The sequence below is a fragment of the Etheostoma spectabile genome, unplaced genomic scaffold (genome assembly GCF_008692095.1).
Source record: "Etheostoma spectabile isolate EspeVRDwgs_2016 unplaced genomic scaffold, UIUC_Espe_1.0 scaffold00000203, whole genome shotgun sequence".
Lineage (NCBI taxonomy): Eukaryota > Metazoa > Chordata > Actinopteri > Perciformes > Percidae > Etheostoma > Etheostoma spectabile.
Genome location: NW_022602569.1, coordinates 809 through 24,872, shown reverse-complemented (window position 1 = coordinate 24,872; position 24,064 = coordinate 809). Strand labels below are relative to the sequence as shown.

The following is a 24,064-nucleotide window of genomic DNA, read 5'->3' as shown; positions in this document are numbered from 1 at the left end:
TTTCAGACAGAGACACTTACATGTAATACTAAACACACTTCACTCATATTCAACAACAATGTCATCATAAAATACCAGGTCCTAAAACAATGGTCAATTGCCAGAAACTGAACTGTCAATGATCAAAAAGCAAGTTACTCTACGATGTGTATTTTCAGGGGGTTGCTGATCATTTGTGAAGACCTGGTGCGAGAGAAACTTTTCCCTGTGCCCTGAGCTTCATGTAGCCTGTCTAAAAGCGTAACTGAAACCATGGTGAGTCCCTCCTCCCTGAGTCATCAGCAGTACTGTATTCATGTAATTTCACAAATATCATCAACCATTCTCCAGTGTTTTTCCACAGGAAGGAATTTTGAAGATAATCTAATCAAAGATGACCTTTATTGAATTCTCAGTTATTAAAGACAGACTAATAGGAATATGATGTGGATGTGATGTGTAGCCTTGTAATTGATAATTGAATCTTGAGTCTGTCTTTCATCACTATCAAAGAGGTTGAGTGTATTATGTGAGTAAAGCAAGACAAATGTTCTGTTACTTTTGGCAAGTATTGAGACTCAGAGCTGGCCAAGAACCATTACAAAATCTGGGACTTCCTCCACTTATCATAGGTCCTGGGCAGAAATAAAAGACTGCTTTTATAGAGGATTCATTTGACTTTATTATGGGTTTTCACAGAGAGAGTTTCTTAAGCTGATAGATGTTTCCATTCAGACTGTACAGAACGCAGTAACCATGCTCTGTGGCACTGAGCAATTGATTGGCAGTCTCCCAGAAGTCAAGTGGGCCCAACAGGTAAGGAGTCTCGCCACAGAGCTTCAGGAGAGAGCCTGAATGTCCTTGTCCAGCATCTCCCCAGAGTCATCCGCACTCAGGCCTTCCAGGACCTTTGCAGGGTAAGGTTGCTGGTGTAGTCATGAAATGCACTCTCATTTACAGTAATGACCTTCTGACATATAAGCTTGGGTTTCTGTGGCTCTCAGTGTTGTACATGCCATTACAGAGGGAAGAGTTTACCCGTGAGCCAACGTTGTTGAAGAAGTTGTGTTCAGCCATCAGAGAAGGTGTGACTGTGGACAACTGCTGTGATCTTTTCGCTGCTGTGTACAGCCTATGTGGAGATCACTGGAAGAGGACTCTCTCCTGGAACATGGAGAGCAAAAACAAGAGAAGGTGAAATGAAGCAGATTCTTGGTACTGAACCTTTTGTCTTTTCAAAAACAGACAGAAGGCTGTGTCTCAAACCTAATCTGTGTAGTGCGGTTTCCCATTTATCCCCATTCATAAAAGCCAATTAGAACTGCCATCAAACTTGAATTCTGAACAAATAATCACTAAAAAGGTGACTTTTGGTCTGCTTCTAAGCAATTTGATTAAATCCTAAAACGAAAAACAATCCATATGCACGTACTAGCTTTTGTCAGAGCTTTCAACTGCTGCTCCTGATTTCTCTCAATGGATGAAGTTGAACTAACTAACCCAAACTATCTAACTTCAGACAGAGATTACAGAGTGGGATTTCAGAAAAACTAACTTCCTACTGTCTAACTTCTTCTGCAGAGGAACACGATAAGATGTGGTTGAAACCTTTGTAAAAGGCCATTAAGTGGATCTTAAATTATGATTTCTATGTTGATCTGCCGGTTGTTATTTAAGATGGATAAAGTCCACTTAATTTTTCAATAATACTTATATTAGGAATTTATTTATAGGGTTGTGCTTAATATTTTTTGGGATCTACAGAGAATATTCGAAGCTTCGGCGGGGAGAGAGGGCGGTCTGAGCAGTATGACTAAGAGGGACTCTAGACAGTGCCACACCAGAGGGTAGAGACGTTACCCATGGCTGTTCACTGTATTTACCTTCATTAAATCACCTACACTAGGTTGCTATATTCCTCTACACAGACTGCTCGGGTTGTTGACTCCCTTCTTAGCTGAAATGGATGGGTGCATCGTTAGCCTGCATACTGCTCTCCGCCTAACATGTTTAACAGAGCAGCTTACATTGGTAGCAATAGCAACGAGTTAGTAGACTCTAAGTCGTCACTGACTTTCTCTCTTCACCCCACTCGTCTCTCTCTTTGTGTGTGTGTGTGGTGTGTGTGTGTGTGTGTGTGCGTGTGTGCGCGTGTGTGCGCGTGCACGCAAGTGGTACAGTTTTACCACTTCTGCCATGTGGTATTTCACTTAGTACTGTCAAATTAGGACCACATGCAATGTTAACACTATATTAAGACAAAACAAAATAGCAACTAATTTAATGCATTTCTCTTTATTTTCTGTGAAGTAAAGACAAATTATGAAAGATAGGTCAAAGCTGTGTTCACTGCTCTCTTATTAGGCCTACACGCAAACCTCAGGCAATGGAATGTGAGAGACAGCTATTTGTTGTTACAGAAAAGTTATAGCAGTCAGTAGCATAGTAGGTCCTTGACGTCATATCACATTGACATACCTTGGCTTTTGCCGTACCAACGCCCTGGCTTTCACGCCTCTACTCCGACCTCCTTTCCATTTAGAAGCATCAAATGAGGACTCAGCCGCCAAAGCTGTTTTGCTGCAATGTAGCCTCTAATTCATTCTATTGTTTTTATTAATTTATCCACACATAAACAGCTGACCATTAATCTTAACTCAGTTACCTTGCCTTACCTTATAAACAATACAATTGTAATTCTGCAATGCTAAAAGAAACCCCATCACGCCGAAGCTATGCTACTATTGGTCTTAACTATTTCTGTTGTCAATGTCAGATACTAAAACTAAGAAAATATAAGATTGATCCTTGGTAGTTGCATTATCATAACAGACCCACCCTGTATCATCTATCATAAATGTTTACTGACTACTGACATCTACTGGTCATAAAATTAACTTGCCATAAACCGAACAACAGCAATAATTAACATAGTATAGAGTTTTGATCTGATTCCTGCAGTGCGCTATTGGAGCATCAATTGGCATGCTTCAAATGAGGCAGGCATGTTGATTGAGCGCTAACCATGGATGTGGCGTCGGCACTCATACTACTTACTTTGAAAACTTTGGAAACATTGTAATTCTACGTTTACCAACAGAGAAATGTACAGGTTACGTTGTTGATTCTGATTTACTTATAAATATAAAAATATGATGCATTATTTTCATTAATTTATCCAGCATTATTAGTGTAAAACTCGGGTTAGGAAAAAACACCCAAGTCGTGGCTACTCGTGGTCAGAACACAGATGAAATACATTAAAGTGGAGGTATTAGTTTCTAAATCGGGGTAGAGCATGTATTTTGCCAGCAGTAAGTTATTAGTGGTATACATTGTATGGCAAACTTACACAGTTTGAGTTGCAATGTTGATGCGGTTCCTGTGGCTTTCAGCTTGTGCTCGTTGACACCAAGGAAAAAATAGAAGAATCAGAAACAACAATAAATAAACATAGCAAGATAGTCATTAACCGCTGCAGTAATAAAATAGAACATGGGTTTAGCAGAGGTATTTTTCCTGTGGAAATGCAATGCTGGCGATATGCTTCAGAACCCTCAGAAGCTTATTATATAAACAGTAATTCAGCTTTTTCAAGTTATACATGAAATAGCTCCGTGGGTGTGAGAGTGCCCTATGGATATTATTGTAACGGTATGCTTTGTTTACAGACAGTGTTACTCACCAACATGCATTGTGTGTTTCCAAATTTAACAAATTGGGAAACACACAATGCATGTTGTTGTTTTTTTATTTCCTACATTATAAGACATTTACAAAGCCATTTGTTTCAAGTGTTTTAAATTCAGCAGGTTGACTGCTTGCAGTTTTATTCCCCGCCTTGTTGGCTCATTGCAGCATATCTGGCGTGTTGCCTGCAGTTGTAGATCGGTAGAATAGTGTGAAACCATTAGCACGACTGTGTGTCGTGTCACCACTATGTGCGCGTGCACAAAGATAACAAAACAGGGACACACTCCTTTGCGCAAGTAGAGCTCCAGAACGTCACTGGTTACCTTAATAACACATGACACAAATAATGCACCAAGTTCATCAAATTTGACCTGTAGCAGTTGTGGTTATTGGCAGTTATATGTTGGCCTTTGAGTGAAGCAAGTTAGTTTATTTAAATGCCAGAATGCATAAATTCTCCAATCTTTTAAGTCCATTCTTAACTTATGATGTGTTTTAAATATAGATGTAAGTTGATTGTATGGAAGAAAGACATTTATTGAAATATTGTATAATGAAATGTTGGCATATGGTAGTCAAACATTTAAATATACACACTAACAAAATGTATTGTGTGAGCAGGCAGATTAAGCTTGTGAGATGACTTTAGGGAAAGTGACCCTGCTGAACATGTTAAAGCGCATAACCCTGTAAATACCGTACAGTAGGCAGAATGGATTAGGCTGAGGGAGACTGTGACGTGTGCCAGCGGCCTTCACTAATCTGGCTGAGTATCTGCTGGTGCGGGGTGTGTGGCCAGTGCAGTGGAGGAGGTAGAGATAGCTCCTCCCTCCCTCTAGTCATGTTTTTATAGTCAGGCGTGGAAACTGGAGAATGGGCATCAACCGCTGACATCACTGATTTCACTCAAGGGAGCTCAAGTGGATTCTGCAACAGACATGGAGGGGAGGGAGTGACAGAGAAAGATAGAGGGAGGGGTATTTGTTGCCATGGCGAAAGATTCTTCAAGCAGCTGCTGATTCGCTTGTGCTGTAGCGCACCCCTTTCCATTCTTCTCTCTCTCTCTGTTTCACTGCTAGCCGTTCAGGCAAGAGATTTGTACGCTGCGCGGTCGACTCTGGACCTTTCTGCTTCAGACTTTTACGCAGTCCGCCACACGCAGGGATGGGAGACCCTGTCTTCCAAACACAAAGAGAGGATACTAGCAGGTAAGAACAGACATTCTTGCTATGAGCTTTCTTTTTTAGTCATGTTATACATATTCTTGCCGCTTTGTGTGTGGATGTATGTGTTTTTTCTTCCCCTAACCCGACCTAGCGCTGAGGCAGTGGCTCTGCATCAATAGAGATGAACCAAACCCCATGGAGCATATGCTGTTGGCTGATATAATACTTAATGGCTTCTTTCTACACAGCTGCCTGGCCAATACTGACCCATTAATTGTTTAGCCAGTGCTGTTCTTATACATTTTGCTTCATGTGAGCTACCTTTTTAATTGTCTTGGGCTGAGTGTACGCTAACATGGTAAATGCACCAGACGTACCATGCTTGTTTTAATAGGTGTGCACATTTTGAGTGTGCACATGATAAGACACATACAAACAATATGCTGTTTCCTCACTGTTGAGTTAGTCATGTGTTACAAAATGCACTGCATCAGTAATGTACTGTATTTAGCTGGTATATATATGCCCAATACTGGTTCATTTCTTGCAAGTGAAATTGGATTCCAGGTCTCACATGCAAACAACAAATGTGCTTTAGTGAATACTGAATTGAGTACATTTCACCTTATTTGCTTTTGATTATTATTTATAGGTTCTGAAATTGCTCTTGCATTAAGTATAGAAATGGCCATGATTTGTTTTGAATCATCCTTGACATATTTGCCTGATCAGTGCATTGATTTAATGTTTGTTTCCCTATAGTCAAATGGTAAACAAAGGGTGTGGAAATGATAATTTGTGAATGAAAAGAATGGCTCCTCAAGCTCACATAATAAAGGACCTAGGCAGTGTCTTGAAAGGAATTGGTCCAGCCCTTTTCATCTGTGTTAATCTTGGATTTGAATGTCTGTTTAGTCGTAAAAAATACTTACAGGATAATTGATCATCTTCTGCCTTCCTTTTTTCCTGTTTTGACAGATGCTATTGATAAAGGGGACAATCGGAGACTTGGTAAAAAGCCTGTGTTCACTAGCTCACAGGTAATAATATCAACCATACATTAGCATTTGTTCGTTTAGTTATAGTTTTTTTATTTTTGTATCCGAGACTAAACAAATAATTGAAGTTTTTTGTAAATCTGACATATGGTTTGTCTTTGCTGGTCATGTGAATTTACGAGGCATGTAAGTTTTTGTAATTTCTGACAGTGTTTACAGTCTTTGACCAACAAATGCCATATGTCTTAAATGCCCCACCCTCACAGCAAAGAGATACAGTATAAATGCGCAGCAAGGCCCCTCTAAACAGATGTATAACTAGATAAGCCTTTCTGAGGTGATCCAGAGAGGGATTGCCAAGATGTTAGGCATAAGTGGTTTAGAGCAGTGGAGCTCCTACATAGCTCTCGGGAAGTGGTTTGATAAAGTCAAAACAGGATCTTTGCCCGTCCAAAAGCTTTTTAGTGCTGATTTTCTGAAATGGCCAAATACAGTTCACTGACGTAATTGTTCCAATGACACTAAAAGGCAATTATGAGTTTCCAGTTCCTTGAGTTAATTAGCAAAAGTTCACAAAAGTGTAGTAGAACAAGAAAGAAGCAAATTTCTTCGCCTTAACTAAAAAACTAAGTAAGAAATCAACTGGAAGAAAAGTCAAGAAAAAAAACAGGATATACAGTAATAGGACTTTGGTTGGCTGATAAGCACTATAAAGATCTCTCTGTACATTTATTTTGTAGTATGTTCCAGTGACTTCTGGTAATCTGCACAAATTATTCAGTTTAATTGAACTGCCTTCTGGTTATTTGCTGATTAATCCTGTCATAAAGTACATGACTAATGCAGTTTTTTTTTCCTGCAGTCAAGGGCTGTAAAATGCCCTTCATCTGCACCTGAGTGTCCGTCTGTGCACAAGACCCAGAGGGTGTCCGACATTGCAATTCGTCCTCCCATAGTGCTGCATCAGCCATGAAGTCTGATGGACTGGGGACAGCTAACAAAACAGTAGATGGTCACACATCCAAGGCAAAGACGGTGAAGAAGCCTGGAGACCGGACTTTAGCAGCGAAAGCAAAGACAGCATCAGCTGGCTCACCAGTTGTCAATGGCACAGGAGCTGCAGGGCCCAGGCGGGATGGAGCCAGTGCCAATGGCCCCAGAAGCTCTCAAGGGGCTAGAGAGCACGAAAAGAAGCCAAACCCAGGTGCACGGCCTAAAACATCTCCCCCGAGCTGCACATCTACAAGCCAGACGGGGGTACTGAAGGCTCAAAAGAGTTCAACAGGAAAGACTGACATTGTTGGCACCACCCAAGCTCAGCCCAGCGCTTCATCCACATCAGGCAGCGCCTCGCCAGAGAACGATGCCAGCAGCCCTCGCAACGACACCCACTCCATCCCAGGTTTACTCTCTTTATTGACTTCTTAACATTTCATCATTGTGACCGACACAAATTACAATGTAGGACACCACTGTAGCCAAGCTGAGTTGTCAGCATGTCAGCTCCAGACTTAATACTGTAGCTGAAATATGGAAGGACCAGCAGACTAATTAGTATGATGAATTTTGTGTTATGGCCAAGAGGGATTTTTGGAAGACAAGGGCAGTGTCATGTATGACTGTAGGAAAACAAAGCCCATGCGGCTATCCTTGGCAGCCTGCTGGTATCATTATACGAGCTCTTAGCAGCACCGCAGAGGTCCAAGCCTTATACAGCTGTCATACAGGGGGGTGTGATCACTTTGAACCTTTGTGGGGACGATGGTTTTAGGAAGGTGGGGCAATCCCGACTGATATTCGTGTTTACGGCTAAAGTGGGCCTCAGCTGCCTGTCCTGTCGGTACTAGCACAGCATGTGTCCCTGTACCACAGCCTGAAAGTGATTTGCTAAAAGTCTGTGATGTGACATTACCCTACTATGCATACCCTGAAGATTATTTGGTTTATTCTTGTCATATGCATTGGACCTTTGTGCAGTCTTGGTTAAATAATCTCAAAACTATCTGCCCTGACAAATTTCTATTTGCAACCGTTGTGTATGAAGTTCATTTTCTGTGTTGTAGGTGCAAAGCCCAAACACCAGGCTAAGGCGGTAAACAAATCCCCACTAACAAAATCTCCTCAGAAATCAGATACAACGAAGATCAGCAGGTGAGCTTTACCCCTCACAGTATTGTGCTCATCAGTGTGCTTTCTCAGTGCCTCTTGTGTATATTTAGGAAAATGCTACAGTGTGTGTTATGTTTAAAGGCAAGTGATGTCCTTGTCAACTTTCCCTTGGATCTTGCTGTTGGATGGATTGCCATGCTACTGTTCAAGGTCTTTAAGGAAAAAAAAAGAATGTTGAGGGAGCAAGTCAACAATCTAGCAACCATTTTGGTTGTTAATAAAATAATTTAAAAAACTTTATACAACTGTAAATAAACAATAGACAGAAAATACATTTTCCACAGATGAACTTACTTTTGCTTACCACTCGGACTCTGTATAGCATTCCACAAGTATTTATGTTAGAACATCGATACTTTTTAGGCACCAATGTAATTGCCTCCATAGTATTAATTATCGGAAAATGCATTGTCATTGAATACCATATTCCAATACCTAAGACGTAAATCTCATCTGCGTCAGTGAGCCAGTAAGTATGCAGTGTGCTTGTACCAAGATCTTAGAATGCTGTCTCACGTTACATTTTGTAGAGGCATGCAGTAAAAACCCTAGGTTATGCACAAAGACGGGCCTTGTGTGTGTTTTATTCTGAGAGGCTTGACTATGGTGTGCGTCACATAGGTGTAAAGGTGTAAATAAAAAGATTTGTACAGTAATGTGTATTGTTGTAATTTATTTGTATTAAAATTAATTATAATTACTAATTTAACTTCGGTAAAATCTGTATTTAATTCACAGTGTCTGTACCGATATTAGAATCTAATTTTTTTAACAAAACCCAGTCCTAATCTTTATGTTAAATGTCAGTTCAACACAGCCACAAGGAGAAGTGGAAAAGGCTGTGTTAAATCACAACCAAAATGACAAAATATGGCCTTTAAGTTCTCCTAGGATAGATAAGGGGACTGGACCCCTACGTGCAACTTGCAAAATACAGAAGATATATCAGAAGGACAAAAACATTTGAGCAACCCAAAGAGAGATCATGAGAATCTAAATCCTGAAGTATAGCTGATGCATTTCTGTTATTGAGACAGATTGCCAAAACATTTAGCTTTTGTCCATTAAATTAATAGTTTAATTATCAAATCAGTTCAAATATTCCAACAAATAAAAAAAGATTCAAACTGATTTACTACTCTTGCCCTGCATACTCCCTACAGTTTTAACATAATCAAGCCAAGTTGCAACATGAGCTCAATTGCCTATATAGCTTGTTTGCTTCAACGGATGTACATTCCTGGGATTATGGTAAACATCCAGTGTGTGAAAGATGCGCGGAGGCCTTATCCCAGGAATGGAATGGGGTACAGGTTTAAAGAAATACAAACAAGCCAGAGCGTTATTTCCCCTTTCTCAGAATAGATAGGCGGTGTAGCCGGACCATACTCTGAAACAGCACTGTGGAAATAGGTAATGCGAGACTACAACAGCTTAATAGCTTAGCTAAAAGCATTCAGTGCCTAGGAAGCAAAACAACATCCTTTAGACTGCATGTTCAGTAATGTAAATGCAAAATAAGAGTGTTGCAGCACAATATCCCCTGGTAGTTTTTTTAGGACACGTGGTTGTTAGGAGGTTATAAACAGCTGTGTAGCGTTTTCTGACAAGCCTCTTATCTGTCCTTCAAAGATGTTAAAAATATCCATTTTACAATCTGCATTATCCAGACTCCATCTGTCCTCGGAGCACATCAACATCTCGGTCTCCCTGAAAAGCAATCACGTACGTTAGCCAATAAAAAGCTAATCACACAACAAAACATAACTTGGTTGCATCTTTGGATTGACGTTTTTTGTAAAGAAAAAGGTGGTACGGTAAGGACCAGTTCATCTATGCAGAATCCAAAATGTACTTTTAGGCGGTTTTTTTTAACATGAAACTCCTATCTGACCTCAAATGAGATAGCACGTGTAATGATTTGTAGATAATGTATTTTTTAAACCTGACCATCACTACTTACTAAGATGTCAGATAATTAAAATGCATCAACCTTGGGCACAAGTCTGATCTCAAACTGTAAAAATGTGCTCTTTTCTCTTGTTAGATTTAGTTAAAAACCAAGGTAGAATATCCTTCACAAGTATCAACTTGAAATTATTTGCATTCATAATCAGCTCATGTCTTAGGGGCTTGTTCTTGACAAAATGGGACACAAAACTTTGCTGCCGCCTGCTGGTGTAAAATATGAATTCATGATTTATGTTTTCTGCAGCTCTTAAATATATTTTAATGATGGTGTGAGCCAGAGGTATAAATTTTTTAGGATATAGTGGTCACTTTGTGGTTTTTATGGTTTTGTTTTATCTGTTTCACCAACAACAGTCCTACCAATAAGTCAAGTGTGAGAGATAGTGGCAAAGTTAAGACTGGAGTGACAGCAGCAAGAGCAGACACCAAGGGAAGAGGCACACCAGACCACCATGGTGAGATATTCAAAGTCTGTCTGTTTGAAATGTCTGTTAATATACTGTAGCAATGTATTAATGTTCTGTTCTGTTTTGTCTTTTGGTTAGTCTCTAAGCATGGATCCTCTATGAAAAAGCCAGCATCCCCTAGAAAAGAAGACGGCAAAGACGGTTTGAAATCCTTAGCATCAGACAAAGCAGCCAGTGAAGCTCATAAAAAGAAGATCACAAAACCCGTTTCGGCGACTGGAGCCTCAGCTAAATCCAGCGCTAAACCACCAAAAGCCTCTTTGGCCCCCTCCAAGCAATCTTCAGTAGTAGCTGCCAAGTCTGGACCAAAGCCAAAAAGTACTACTGAATTATCAATGGAGAAAGCCTCGCCAAAATCTGGAGGAACTTCCAAAACCTCAGCTGTGTCTGCCTCCAAGAAATCAGGAACTAAAGGAAAAGAGACAGTAAATGGTAAAAATTCAAACTGTAAAACTGAGCTTGCTCCAACTGAGAACACTTGTGACGTTGCAGTGCATGAAGATAGTACAGAAGTAGCGCTTTCTGACCGGCCTGCAGTGCGCAGAACACAGTTAACAAGCCAGGGCGCAGGGGATTCATTTAGCCTTCAAATAGAATCAAGCCCTACAAGTCAAAAGCCTGAAATACAGTCAGGAAACACTGATTGTGCACCAGCAGCTAACAAACCCCCTCATGTCAAATCTGCTAATGCAGACACTTGCCAACAGACTGAAGGGAGTAAAGTGAAACAGTCTCCAAGCGGTGTCATCCCCGCTCACATCAGCGAAGGGCAAGTTATTGAGGTCCGCTCCCAAATTCTCCGAGAGACCCGAACGCCCTATAGACACCCCCTGCAGCGTGGGAAGCATTGACACTCCCTTAGAGGACTCCTGGAACGGCATCCACCATCAGGTCAGCCCACAGTCTGAGACTGGCAGCACACACACCACTTCCTCTGACGACATCAAGCCCCGCTCAGAGGACTACGACGCAGGAGGCTCGCAAGACGACGACTGCTCCAACGACAGAGGTGTTTCCAAGTGTGGCACCATGCGCTGTCATGACTTCTTGGGTCGGAGTAGTAGTGACACAAGCACCCCAGAGGAGTTAAAGATGTACGAAGGTGGCGGGGGGTTGAGAGTGGAGGTTCGGCTGCGTGGACGAGAAGCAGAGACTACCAGCGAGGAGGAGGGAGTAAGACAGCGTCCTCGTTCCTGGTTGCATAGAGACGAGGTTCCTGTTGAGGAGGAGCACTCTGAGGTCGAGGCCACGGTGACTGTAAAAAGCGTCCCCGACCACCAGCTCTTCTCATCCTCTGAGGAGGAGAAGATGAAGATGAAGAGGCGACGGAAGATGAGAGGTCTGAAGTTGAGGTGATTCCAGGTCAGGCTCCGCTGCCGCCAACTGAACCCTCACCCCACTTTCAAGGAATCGTCAACCTAGCTTTCGATGATGACGGTGTTGACCAGGAGAATGACCAGCTCGACTACCAGTCTTCTAACTTCCGTCGTTCAGTGTTACTCTCTGTTGATGAGTGTGAGGAGTTGGGCTCAGAAGGGGCGGCGTTCAGACTCCACCTCAACAGCCCAATGACCCTGTCACTTCCTGTGATGTTTTGAGTCTGACGCTACAGCTCCTCGGTGCAAATGTGCCCCTCCAGTGACAAACAAGACCACCTGACGTGCCATCTCGAAAGCGTAGGCCTGAAGGACAAAAAACATGACGAGGAACAAGAAGAAAAATCTTCTGTATTTCTTACAGAGATCCAGGAGCCCGTGCAGGATGAGAGTAATCACATCCAGGTGGATGGGTTGAAGTCCAGCGGCCCTCTCCTGGATGCTGACACTAAAGTCCTCCCTCCCCAGGAGCGCCCATGCCACCTAGATCTGCGGCACACAGAACAATACAACGGAGGATGCGCAAAAATCACACCAATCCCCCAGAAAGCAAGAAAGCTGATTTACATCTAGACTTAAATGAGCCTCAGCTGACAGGGGACTCTCCTGTACATACTGCAGAATCTCCAGCAGGTAATGTATGATCTACGGCCCTTCCTAGACCCCAAATCCAAAGCCATCTCTTATCCCCAACTCCATAGTGAAGGTATAATCCCTGCAAGATTCGTTCTCCTCTGCTCTGATTCCTCGACCTTACCTAGATACAATACCTAGCCCTCTTTCAGAAAAAGGATATATTGTAGTAACTAATTACAAATACAAGTTCAAATTCAAATGAAATCAGTGGTCATCATATTTTCATAGCTAAAGCTTCTTCTCATTTTAACCCACTGATTGTGTAGCTGTTGTAAATTTGAATTTGCAACATCAATATCCTTGTAAAGATGGAGTTAGGTCTCATCATAGATAAAAACCTAAACTGTACATTTTAAACAACTGAACTACCTTTTAGTCTGAGGCATTTAGCCCTTGTCGACCCAGAAACAAAAAAGGGAAAAGCAGTGTACAGTACATTTCACTAAGACTGATCATATAATTGTATTTGTCTAAAAGAATCTGCCTTGTGACAAGGCCTGTGATATAGTTACACCAATGCACTTTTATGTACAAAAAACAAGTTTAATTATTTTGTCATTTATTTCATGCAGAGGAACAGTCTTTGGCCTTTTAAAGCCATATATAATTTGACATAGTTGAATGTGCTTTAAATATAATTATTAACATCAATACATCATTGCCAAATTAATTTTGGTTTGTTGGTATAATTACCATCCCAGTGACCATCGTTGAGATCCTTTTGTCATGCTCCTAATAGTGATGTTGATAAAGGTTGTGTTTCTTAAATTTTAGATTAGATTTCCCATAAACCCCATGGCTCAGAAGATTTTAGTACAAGTGTTGCTATTTCTTTTACTTTATTGTAAATGATAAAAGTGACTTTTCATTCATTAAACCATTGCAATTTTAAGAAACACAAACTTCTGGCTCCATAAGCTCTTCTTCTTTCATGCCATGAAGCATAAACAAATCTGGACCTTGTTGTAACAATGTCACGTGTAGTATAGCGTCACTAGACGCTGCTTGGCTTCTCAGTGAGTGTCTTTTTGTTTACAGTAATTATACTTACATCTCCAAATAATATGTAAAAGATTTGTTGATGTTAACTTGCTATATGTAGCACATTTAAAATAAAAAAATAAAAGTATGTTCAGGTTAATCACAAGCAAGTAATAATTATTTTGACATTTCTGTTGAGTGGCTACCTGTCATTATGGTAAAATACATAATAGTACAAAATAAATGACACTAAACTACCGGTGCTTCTCAGAAAAGTGTCATACTGGGGAACTTTTCCCTAGCATCTGCCTGCTATTTATCTTTTTTGTGTTGAGAATGTACCTGTTCTTGAGTTTGAGTTTGTTTTTTTGCACAGCATGCATGCTACTATTAAAATTTATTTGTCATTCCTTTCCACATCAATCACTTTTGTGTATGTGTTTTTTTTCTCCATTATCCATTAACTTTTGTAATACTCAGTAGTATGTCTAGATACATACTTTAAAGAAGACTGTATTTTGTGGTCTTTACACTTTTGTTCACTAGGTTTGTGTAGTGTCAGTAGCCTCCTCTGTAAAGTATGGTGGTGTGTCTCTAGAGCAGCTGTCATGGTCCTGCCATGTCTCTCTTTTTTCACTATCATATTCAGAAAAAGAAATCCTGCTGCACCATTATTGGGGGTATATCCCAATGCAAACATGTATATTATTTTGTTTTAATATTAAACAGTGAGTTACTTTATTTTTTCTCTTTTTAAGTTGTTAAAAATAGAAAACACAAAGAATGTCAAAAGAAACTTTGTGGTGTGCCATCTTTTGTGCTACTAAGAACAGCGCTGTTGCTTGCATTTTAAGTTTTTGTGACAGTATTTAAGTCTGTTTATTAGGTCTGTCAGTTCAAAAACCTGCACGTAAATCTCTAAACCTATTACTGTTACTTACTGACAAATGGTGCTGGTAATGCATGGCTTACTTTGTTTAAACAGGTGGATAAAGAGATGCATTCAGATTAGCATTCCTCTGTGCATTACCTTTAAGGCAACTGTAGACCCTTGACATCCATATTTGAAGTGTTTGGTGAATTTCAAACTAATAAATTTAAAGTTGGTATCAGTAATGGTATTGCCACTTAACTGACCATACTTTGACCATCAATGTTACTGCTTTCATATTGTGCTGTCCTCACCTAACTTCACTATGGAATATCTTTAAAGCACACAGTTGCATTAAGGGTAATCATTCTGTAATCAGTGTTTTATTGTTGTAGGCAGTGACTAGTCTCTGAAATGAAAAAAGAACTGTGAAGGAGTGAATCAGTTTGTCATTTGCAGTATTGTCAATTGTTTTTAGGGGACAATGGTTGTGACAGATTGGATCAAACCTGCAAACATGACCGCCGACCATCCAAAGCCCTCTCTCCATTTACGAGATGGATGTTGGAGAAGCCTTTGAGCACTGCTTGGACAAGGACAGGAATGTTAAACTGAAGGCAGAGGACAAAAATCAAAGAGGGGATGATGACAAAAGCAATGAGTTTGCAGAGCGGGATTGGAGCTTGCTTAGGCAGCTTCTCTCAGACCATGAGTCCAATCTGGGCGTCATAAACCCTGTGCCAGAGGAGCTCAACCTGGCCCAGTACCTTATCAAGCAGACACTGTCCCTGTCACGTGACTGCCTGGACTCGCAGGCCTTCCTGTCCCCAGAGAAGGAGACCTTTAAACGCTGGGCGGAGCTCATCTCGCCCATGGAGGACTCCTCCACTAGCATCACGGTCACCAGCTTCTCCCCGGAAGACGCTGCATCGCCACAGGGGGAGTGGACCATCGTGGAACTGGAAACACATCACTGACTGCACAGAGGAGAGCATGCCTGACAGTTGACACCTTCTCTGTGAACTTCAAATGTCTTTACATCAACTTTGTCTTAATTTATTATAATTTATAATCATGTTCTGTCTCTCTTTTTGACATGTCTTTTACTGGACTCTGCAGAACTCTGGACTTTGCAGCAGTTTATTTGCATTCCCCATTATGCCCTCAGTGGACTGTTTCTTGACACAAATGGGCTGTTTTGCATGCTGATATTTTTGTATGTCTGACTGTTTAAGTGTTGTTGCTTTGAAGCTCTAGAAAAGAATATAGAGTAAGAAAAAAAAACATTTCTTTCTCAAGGCAGTCTTGTAATAACATGGTTGACTGACGTTTCTTAAAGAAAAACAATATTGGCCTACATGGCTTGCATTTAGTGTCATATTGAAAATAAAGGTTTGTGTTACTTGAAAAAATGAATTGTTCCTCACTGTCAAGTCATAGAGAAATGGCATGTGGGGAATACACAGATTTAAGTTGTGTTATTGTAATTTTGTAATTTTTACCTGGTGGCACAGGTGCAATAACCACATTAACTAATATTTGCTCATTGGGTTGGCTTGCTGAGAGTTGTGGAGCTTTCATTAATGTTAAACTAACCTAGCTAGTTAAAATGTCTTACAAGTGGACTGATATTTCATCATGCAAAAAACAATAACAGCTACTGTAAATGAGCAGAACTAGTTATGTGTCCACAACAAAAAAATCATATTAATCGAACATACTCGCCTGATAAAAAAAAAAAAAATACAAGGGGCAACACTGGTTTTATTGTTAGCCACGAAAAGGTTAGAAAGTTCAAGAAACAGAGGCGGCAGTCTCGTACGAATGCACCGCGAGGACATTAACGGTAGTTTGAGGATGTCATTTTCAGGATTGCACTATTAATTTGCCCTACAGCGAACAGGGGGTTATGGCACAAAAAAAGAAGCAACTCCTCAGTGGAAAACAACAATAATAATCAGCACGTCACTCCAGGTAATGTTACGGTAGGGGATAACAACCTTTTGGATTCAGATGTCGGAATGAAAAAATGATGGGTTGCTAGCTTGCTATCGAGCTAGCTTGCTATGTAGCTAGCTTAACGCAATTCAGTCAGAAACAGTGGTGACATATCACTGATCCAAACTTGTCTTGTTTTTCCCGAATTGAGAAGCTAAGTAATTGAATTGTCTTTATTTGTTTTACCAGAGCCATGACACAATCAGGATGATTAGCGCGCAGCAGCACCGAATCCGATTTTCAGACAGTGTTGAGTCCGGAGCCTTTATTTTTCCTCTGTCAGGTAAAGCTGCTGCCGTTTCTGCTGTTATATAATCCCATATCTCACATTGTCTCTATCACCGCATAGAGCCCTTTCAGAATAACCTAGCCTTACATGTTTACACCAGTAGCCTACAATATTAATTTTTCAGAAAAAACAGTAGTACACTACTTTGGCTGCTTTTGGATCCTTACCTCAGAACTTAAAAACACAGATCACAAATATTCTTTAAAATCTGTAAAGTAAAATTAACAAAAAGTAACATTGTTACATCCAGTTACATTGCCGCCATCTGCTGACAGAACGCAGCATACACAGCATGTGCTAAACCTCAAGTCACAGCCACAGAACAACGACTGCGCTATGCCTTTGGGATGTGGGTGAGCCCTAGTGGACAGTTGTGTGTTTGAATGTGGATTTCAGGCCTGTATAGCGTCCTGTCAGCAGATGTCTGTAAAGCACCATTGTCTAATGCATTTTTGTGTTTAGTTTATTTTTAACAATTTACAACTTGCCCAGGTACGGCATTTCTCTTGGTTGACCCTCAAGACCTCCTAGAGCATTTTGAGGAATCTGGACTTATTCAGAGGATAAAGACATTTGTGCAAGTACACCGGAACAGCTTTCTACTTCTATATGCCCCCTTTAATGGGAAAAAGGAACTGGAAATCTTGTCGGTGATTCAACTGAGGTAGATACATGGCTGTGTTAGTGGTTGTTTCAGTCACATTCCCAAGTTGTTACCTTGAGGGGTGCTACCCAACTTGGTTTGCTTGTCTGACACTGGTTACAAAGGCATTTTGATTCGAAGATTTAAATTATTTGTCTTTTTCGTCTTTCAGATTCTTTGGCAGCAATCTCAGAATCCTACCTGTGCGAAACAATGCAGAGATTGTCAAAGGAATGTTGACAATTGCCAAGGTAAAGATAGAGGCTGTGCTCACAAGTTATTTGGTAATTCTAGATAATAAATTAGATGATGTTTGCTTGTAACACTTTGAACTAAGCACAGGCTCATTTGTCTGCAGGCCACCAGTAAGCCCCATGTAGACAGTATCCGTGACCGGATGTCTCTGGCTCGGGCTCACATCATTGAAAGCAGTCCTGTGTGGGAGATGCTTAGAGACATTCTATAAAGCTCAGCATATGATCCAGCATGTCTTCACACACTTGTGTTGTTTTATTTGATGCTCTAACAGTACGAGCTTTACATTTGTTTACAATAACTTTGGAATAGAGAATAAAAGAATTGTAATCAATGCATGTTTCTGTGTCAGCCAAACAGAGCAAATAAAGTAAAAGTGTGTATAAAAATAACCCAGAAGTGATTTAGTTTGGGATCTTCAGCTTTTCCTCTGTAATCTCTTCGATACGGACTATAAGACTCTCCATCAGGTCAAATGTCACCAAAGCACTCTGCAACACCTGTGACACAAGAGAATAGTCAGCTTGCTGGTCTTAAATAGGCCAAAATCAAAATGATAGTTAATAGGAAAGAAAGTTTCTGTACCTGGTGCTGGACCTGTGGGGACATATTGGACACTTTCTCATGCTGCACTGTAATGCTTTTGCCTAACCTGGTGGATCTGGCAGCATCTCTGGCTTCTGTGGAGGAAAATAAAGAGTTTGTACCGCCGTTTGAACAAGGTTTATTTCAATAGCCTGTTGTTACATAGAGTAGAAGCTAATGCCTACCTTTTGCTTTTAGCTTTTGATCTTCCCTCAGTGCCTTCAGTTCAGCGGAATAGTATCCTCTTGAAATGCTGATACACACACGAAGTATTTTTAGGTATTCATCTTTGAGCTTGCACAGCTCTTCCCACACACCTGTCTGAAGGTAGGAGTATAGTGTCTTCATCATTTGTGCATTAATCAGGCTGTTTGGCAGAAGAGCACTGACAGTGTTGAATTAGACGGACTTACAGTTCTCCTTAGTTCTGTGTCTTTAATAAGGAGGTAGCGAAGAAGATTTAGATTCTCCATTATCCTGGATCAACAAAGACAGGGCATTGCTTAATGGCTTAATCTGGAAAAAGTGTCCCAGTTCTCACAATTACAGACATTTTGTCTTTGAATCTCTGTAGGAGAGCGGAACTGTAAGAAGGCTGTTTGAAAAAGAAAACAGGTCCCAGACGTCTGTAACTTAATCAGATCTAAATTTGATTGAGTCACATAGAATCAACATTTATTTAGCTTAATTTTTTGTGGTTTTCCCTATATTTTACGTTGGTTAAAACATCATAGATACATTGCCCAAGCTTGCAACTGTTGTATATATGTGGTCTGTAACGATCAAATAAAGGCAAAAACTTCTGACTTTGGTGACTGACACTGAAGGACCACTGGGGAAGTTTGTGGCATGCTTTGGCAAAGACAAAATCTATGTTATCTGTAGTAATTGGAAAATGTAGAAAGGGTAGACCTTAGAAGAAAATAATTGAGTATATGCTAAACCGTTGTCCATGTTACTTACCTATCCATACTGTTCAGCAAATCTGTCTCAGCACCTTGTGGCAAATACAACACCAATTCCAACAAGGAGAGAAGCTCCTCACCAAGGAACCACTCATTGGCATTACCCGGCTGGAGGAGAGTTAACATAGATTTAACGCCTTGAAATGAAATCACCAGCGCAAACACCACCTATGCGTTTAAGACGAAGGTCAAATACATAGGCAGGATCGTCTAAATTCTTCTAAAACATAGTAATATGATGTCTATAAGCCCAAGTCTATTATGTTTAACTCACCTTCAGAGAAATTTCAACTTGATTCCTGATGTTTTTATTATGTAACTCTCTACTCCTGCATGGTTGCTGGTTTTAAACATGCACCTGCAACAGAAAATATGACTTTTGTGATAGACTTTAGATCAGCATAAGATGTAGCTGCAGAAATACTAAAAGAATATAAAAAAAGAAAATTGGAAAAAAAACATTTAATATATAGTTAGATTTGTCAAATGGAGTTGTATGAACTAATGTAACGGTTTAACACTAGAGCACATTAACTGTAAAATATTGAGAAGTAGGGAATTGTGTGGATTGGAGCACAAATGGGTGGAAAATGACAGCTGTAGTTTAAACTAGGAATGATGTATTCAAAATACTATATAAAATATTCAGAAAATGTGAGTATTTAGTATGAATTACATAAACATCAACATATGGTAAATGCTAAATAACTTTGACATTGTAATAAAAGCAAATTTACAGGTAAGCATGTGAAAAATATGTGTTGTATTCACACGGTCTCGTCCAGAGATCATACAGCCCAACACGTTTATGAAAGCATTTACAGTACTTTATGTATTTGTGCTGTTGACATTGAACATTTGGTTACATTTCTTACTTCTCTGATGATTCTCACCTGAAGAACTTGTGCTTTGCTTCAGCATCTAATTTATTGATAAATAGCTGTAAAACCTGTAGTCCTGATTTTCTCTGGCAAAGCAGAGTTGAAAAAAAGAGTCAAAAAGTTTAACAAACTGATGAGTTTCAGAATAACACAGATGTAGAATACATTCCTCTCAAGCATAATCGTATACTCACCAAATGCTGCATTGGGCAGTCAGTAAGAAGGTGCCTTAGGTTCTGTGAATTTCAGCATATCACAAGTCACTGATTGGTCAAAATAACTTACCGGTATATAGATCTTTCATTTGAATTAACTATATCTACAGATCAGCATGCGATGGTCAACAGTGCTCACTAATAATTGCTCAGTGTGTCAGTTGTACTGATATATACAGTACCTTACCAGACCCTTACAGATAAATTGCTAATTTTGTGTGAAAACTGAGGCTGGTGGCATGCTTCTATTACCTGTGGTACACTATAGAAGCTCTTCAGTTCCAGTAGACTCACTGGAAGGCTGTTGTCCTGCACACTCTCCAAGCTCTTTGCATACAGTGCCTGAGTGAAAACAGACAATTATGACAAAGAAAAATAAGCTCAGTTTTCTGCTTTCATGTCTGATCACATCTCTAAGACTTTTTCTACATGTTGGTGGGGGCTTACCAGTCCTTTGAGCAAGTAGGATTCATTTTTGCTGTCAAAGAAACAACATTACAGATTACACTAAAGACTCAATCCTTTTAAAAGGAGAACTATATTCAGTTCATATTGTACCGACAGCATACCTACTGAGTAGTTCATTGATGTATTCCATGTTGCACTGAAGAACAAATACAGGACTGGAACAGCAGAAAACAGTACAATGTAAATTATTTGTCTTATCACAGTACAAATGAGCACGGAGTTATGGTGTATGTGCATTATCATTTTCAGTATTTCACCTGAATACTGCGGGAAAGCTGTCGATGGTGATGAGCTGGACAAACAGTAGATAAGCCAGACAAGCTCTCGACTCCGTGGACTGACTGTTGTCTGTCTGGGTGCTTTTTTTCAGAGTGCTGAAGAACAGGAGCTCTGACAGAGACTCTTGGATTGCAGATAGTGTGACCTGTAGTGATGCAAAGTGAATTTGACTGTTTTAATTAAAAAATCACTTGAACCACCATCCATTGTTTGACTGCTTTCCCATTGATAGAAAAGAAAGAAAAACTGACCATTATCTCTGTTGCAAAGAGCCACAGGGATGATTTTTTGTCCCGGTTCAGTTCAGCCTCGAGCAAGGGCTCCCTCAAGCTCCTCATGCAGCTGCACGTAAGTAAAGCCTTATACATAAGCCTTTCACTATTGTTTTAACATTTCTTCTACTCCACGATTCCTATCTTACTCATACTAAATGAAAGTGATGTTCAGTGGGTTTTTTCTAGCTTTTATCAAGAACAAAAACTGCACTTAGGTAAAAATGAACAGTGATTGACACATATGTAAATAAGAAAGATAAAAGAACAAAGAAAAACTGCAAACGAGTGAAAAATCTTAAATAATAATTTGATAACATCCCATTACTCCGCCTCAGCAAAACAAAAAAGAAAAACCTACAACTTGAGAAGCTCAGTCCTCAGCTCCTCATCCTCAGACGTGGTATTGCAGTTTTCATTTTTCCTCTTCACCTCCTCGATGAATGGCTTCATAGACACAGCCAAGGCGTTGTAGCAGCGACACAGACCATACTCATCAGCTTCCTCTTGCTGCTGGGTATAAGGCACAGGCAGCCTGGACAACTGCTTTTGCAGGGCGGTCAGAGCCAAGCCCACACAGGCTGCCTTGTTGTCATCCAGCTGAAGCAGCACTTTTCAAGACACAAGGTTGATGTTAACATAAATGTACACCAGGGGAAGCCAAACCCCCCTTTTATTAAACCATCAATGAACATTTCTAGATGTAGTAAGACCTACAACAAGTTGTTAGTTTATTGGCTACAAAGCCAAATATAATGCAGTCTACTGCAACAGTCCACAGTAGATCATCCCTAAGGACATAATGTTAATATTTTTGTGGAAAGTTGTTGATTCTACTTAATAATCATTTTGGAGCAGCAGTTTGTGTTGAATTGTAATGCATTAAACTGGCAGGTGTTATTATTTCTTCCACCCCATGTATATCAATGATGGTATTTGAATAACAGAAACCACTTTCCTCTACCTAATAAACTAGCAACTGAGTATGACAACTAGCACAACCATTGAGCTGCATGATTGATAATGTTCCCAGACATATTTGTTGTGCATATTTTGTAGAAAGGTGGAAGACTTTTCAAGTAAATTCAATTGCATTATACAAGTTGCTATATTCCTGCATACAATGCAGATGTCTCTTTGTCTTTAGGAATTACATGTATGATACTAAATTGCATGAATGTCATTTACACCTCACAGAGATAAGTTAGGTAATATGATTATTGGCATAATGCCTAATATTGTGAAGCATTAAGCTTAACTCCTTTCATACATTATGCAAGAGTTACAGGTGTCAGCGAAAGTGTTACTTTGGTGCTGTATTCCTGTGCGGGTTTAGGATGTGTAAAAAAGTAATAGCATTGCATCAAGAGTTCTGTTACCTGTCTGAAGATGTGGAACAAGGGTTAAGATGGTCTCAGAAATGGCCCCTGGATCAATGTCTTCAATCAGTTCAAGCAAGCTGGGCATGAGTTTATTTGGGCTACAAGTCTAAACAACAGAACAGACATTAAACCTAAAGTATAAGAAGCTGGTCTCATTGTACAGAAGAACTGTTTGTACCTACCCTGGTCAGATGTGTGATGGCAGCCTGGCAGTGATGGAGACTCTTCTCTTTTTGAACTGCTTCATTTACAAGAGGTGCCATTAGAACCCAACCCATAGACTTCACAATCCCCTAGGTGCAAGAGAAAACATACATCGTACATATTAGCTATGTGGGTAATTTGGGTTACACTTTAATTCCCAATAATTTCCAAAAAGTGCCTGGAAAGAATTATGTAATTTGGTACAATCCAAAGTGAATATTCATTTATCACACATTTATTATTGGAACTTAATATTCATGTTTATTTAATTTTATACTTTTATACTTTATTGCATGTTAAGCTGAAATGGTCAATCATCAACTTGAAATGTAGTGAACGCTGTCTATTTGTGTTCTACAGTTTAAGAGGCTCCAATGCCACACTGAAAAGAATCGTACCGTAGAATACTGTACATATTACATCATGGACATTTAGCGTTATTGGTAGATTCTCTGGCTTTAAAAAAAAAAAAAAAAAAGTATCTCCCTCCATGACCAAGTCTCATTCTCGATCACCGCGTCCAATGCTAGGATTTCTCATTCTATAATCAATAATTTCAACCCCCTTAGATTGTTTTGGCCTCAGTAAGAGGAATAAGTAAGAAATGACACATGCTTCTAAATGTATGCTAGGGCACTTAGAGGAGGGCCAGTTTTTTTTGAAGAGGGTTATCATTGGAGCGAGAAATCTAACTGAATATCTGCTTGTTCACTCCCAGCTCCTCCAGGTCAAGAGGCCAGCAGGCACAGAGTAGTGGCTGCCTGCGTGTCGATGTTTAGCATAGGCTGGTAGCAGGGAAGTGGCTGCTGCTGTTCGCTTCAGTAGCTACTGTAGCTGCCTGCTCGGGGACCTGAGTATGTTAGTGCTGTATGACAGATTAACACTGAGTGTCTTTGTCCCTTGATAGGTGTAGGGTGTGACTATTGTAAGTCAGGATAGAGGATAGAGCAGATCGGTCTCTGTCAGTTTTGTTGGTGGCAGAGGAGAAGTACCTGGTTTTTCTCATCCTGAAAAATGTCAGAAGCTGTGCACTTTCACCCTCGGTGAGACAGGCAGATCCAAAATCCTTAAACTGCTGGTAGTCCTCTGGCTTCAAATCTTCTTCGGGAGTATTTTGCTAAATATAAGATAGAGACAGAGCACCTGTTAGTAATCACCATGTCAGCTGATTTTATTCTCAGCATAAACCATAAGAAACAAAATCCATTCATTCATTGAAGCCGTATTTAAGACTAATTGAGGGAGACCCTCAGTTTAAATGCTGAACATGAACAGTATACATCAACAAACAATAAGAAAACAGTTAAAATAGAAATACAAT

The 24,064-nt window shown here is 40.0% G+C and overlaps 2 protein-coding genes and 1 pseudogene across 2 annotated transcripts; 2 read left to right on the top strand and 1 right to left on the bottom strand.

Moving 5' to 3' along the window:
- Window positions 1-172: 172 nt before the first annotated feature.
- LOC116674418 (AP2-interacting clathrin-endocytosis protein-like) lies at window positions 173-15,723 on the top strand (annotated as a pseudogene).
- A 426-nt stretch (window positions 15,724-16,149) lies between these two features.
- LOC116674417 (uncharacterized protein C1orf146 homolog) lies at window positions 16,150-17,877 on the top strand. The gene is made up of 5 exons (XM_032506896.1): window positions 16,150-16,281; window positions 16,495-16,588; window positions 17,087-17,258; window positions 17,410-17,488; window positions 17,596-17,877. The coding sequence occupies exons 2-5, from the start codon at window positions 16,513-16,515 to the stop codon at window positions 17,701-17,703; spliced, it is 435 nt and encodes a 144-aa protein (XP_032362787.1). The 5' UTR covers window positions 16,150-16,281; window positions 16,495-16,512; the 3' UTR covers window positions 17,704-17,877.
- Window positions 17,731-23,860, bottom strand: LOC116674416 (glomulin-like; the record flags this gene model as incomplete). Its single annotated transcript, XM_032506895.1, is given in 19 exon segments — window positions 17,731-17,992; window positions 18,078-18,172; window positions 18,263-18,398; window positions 18,491-18,554; window positions 19,041-19,150; window positions 19,317-19,354; window positions 19,357-19,400; window positions 19,936-20,009; window positions 20,118-20,159; window positions 20,391-20,480; window positions 20,586-20,616; window positions 20,708-20,761; window positions 20,864-21,030; window positions 21,137-21,227; window positions 21,519-21,768; window positions 22,537-22,645; window positions 22,722-22,832; window positions 23,736-23,755; window positions 23,758-23,860. Coding segments are annotated over 19 exon segments (1,725 nt in total), but the record flags the coding sequence as incomplete, so codon positions are not given.
- Between the last annotated feature and the right edge of the window lie 204 nt (window positions 23,861-24,064).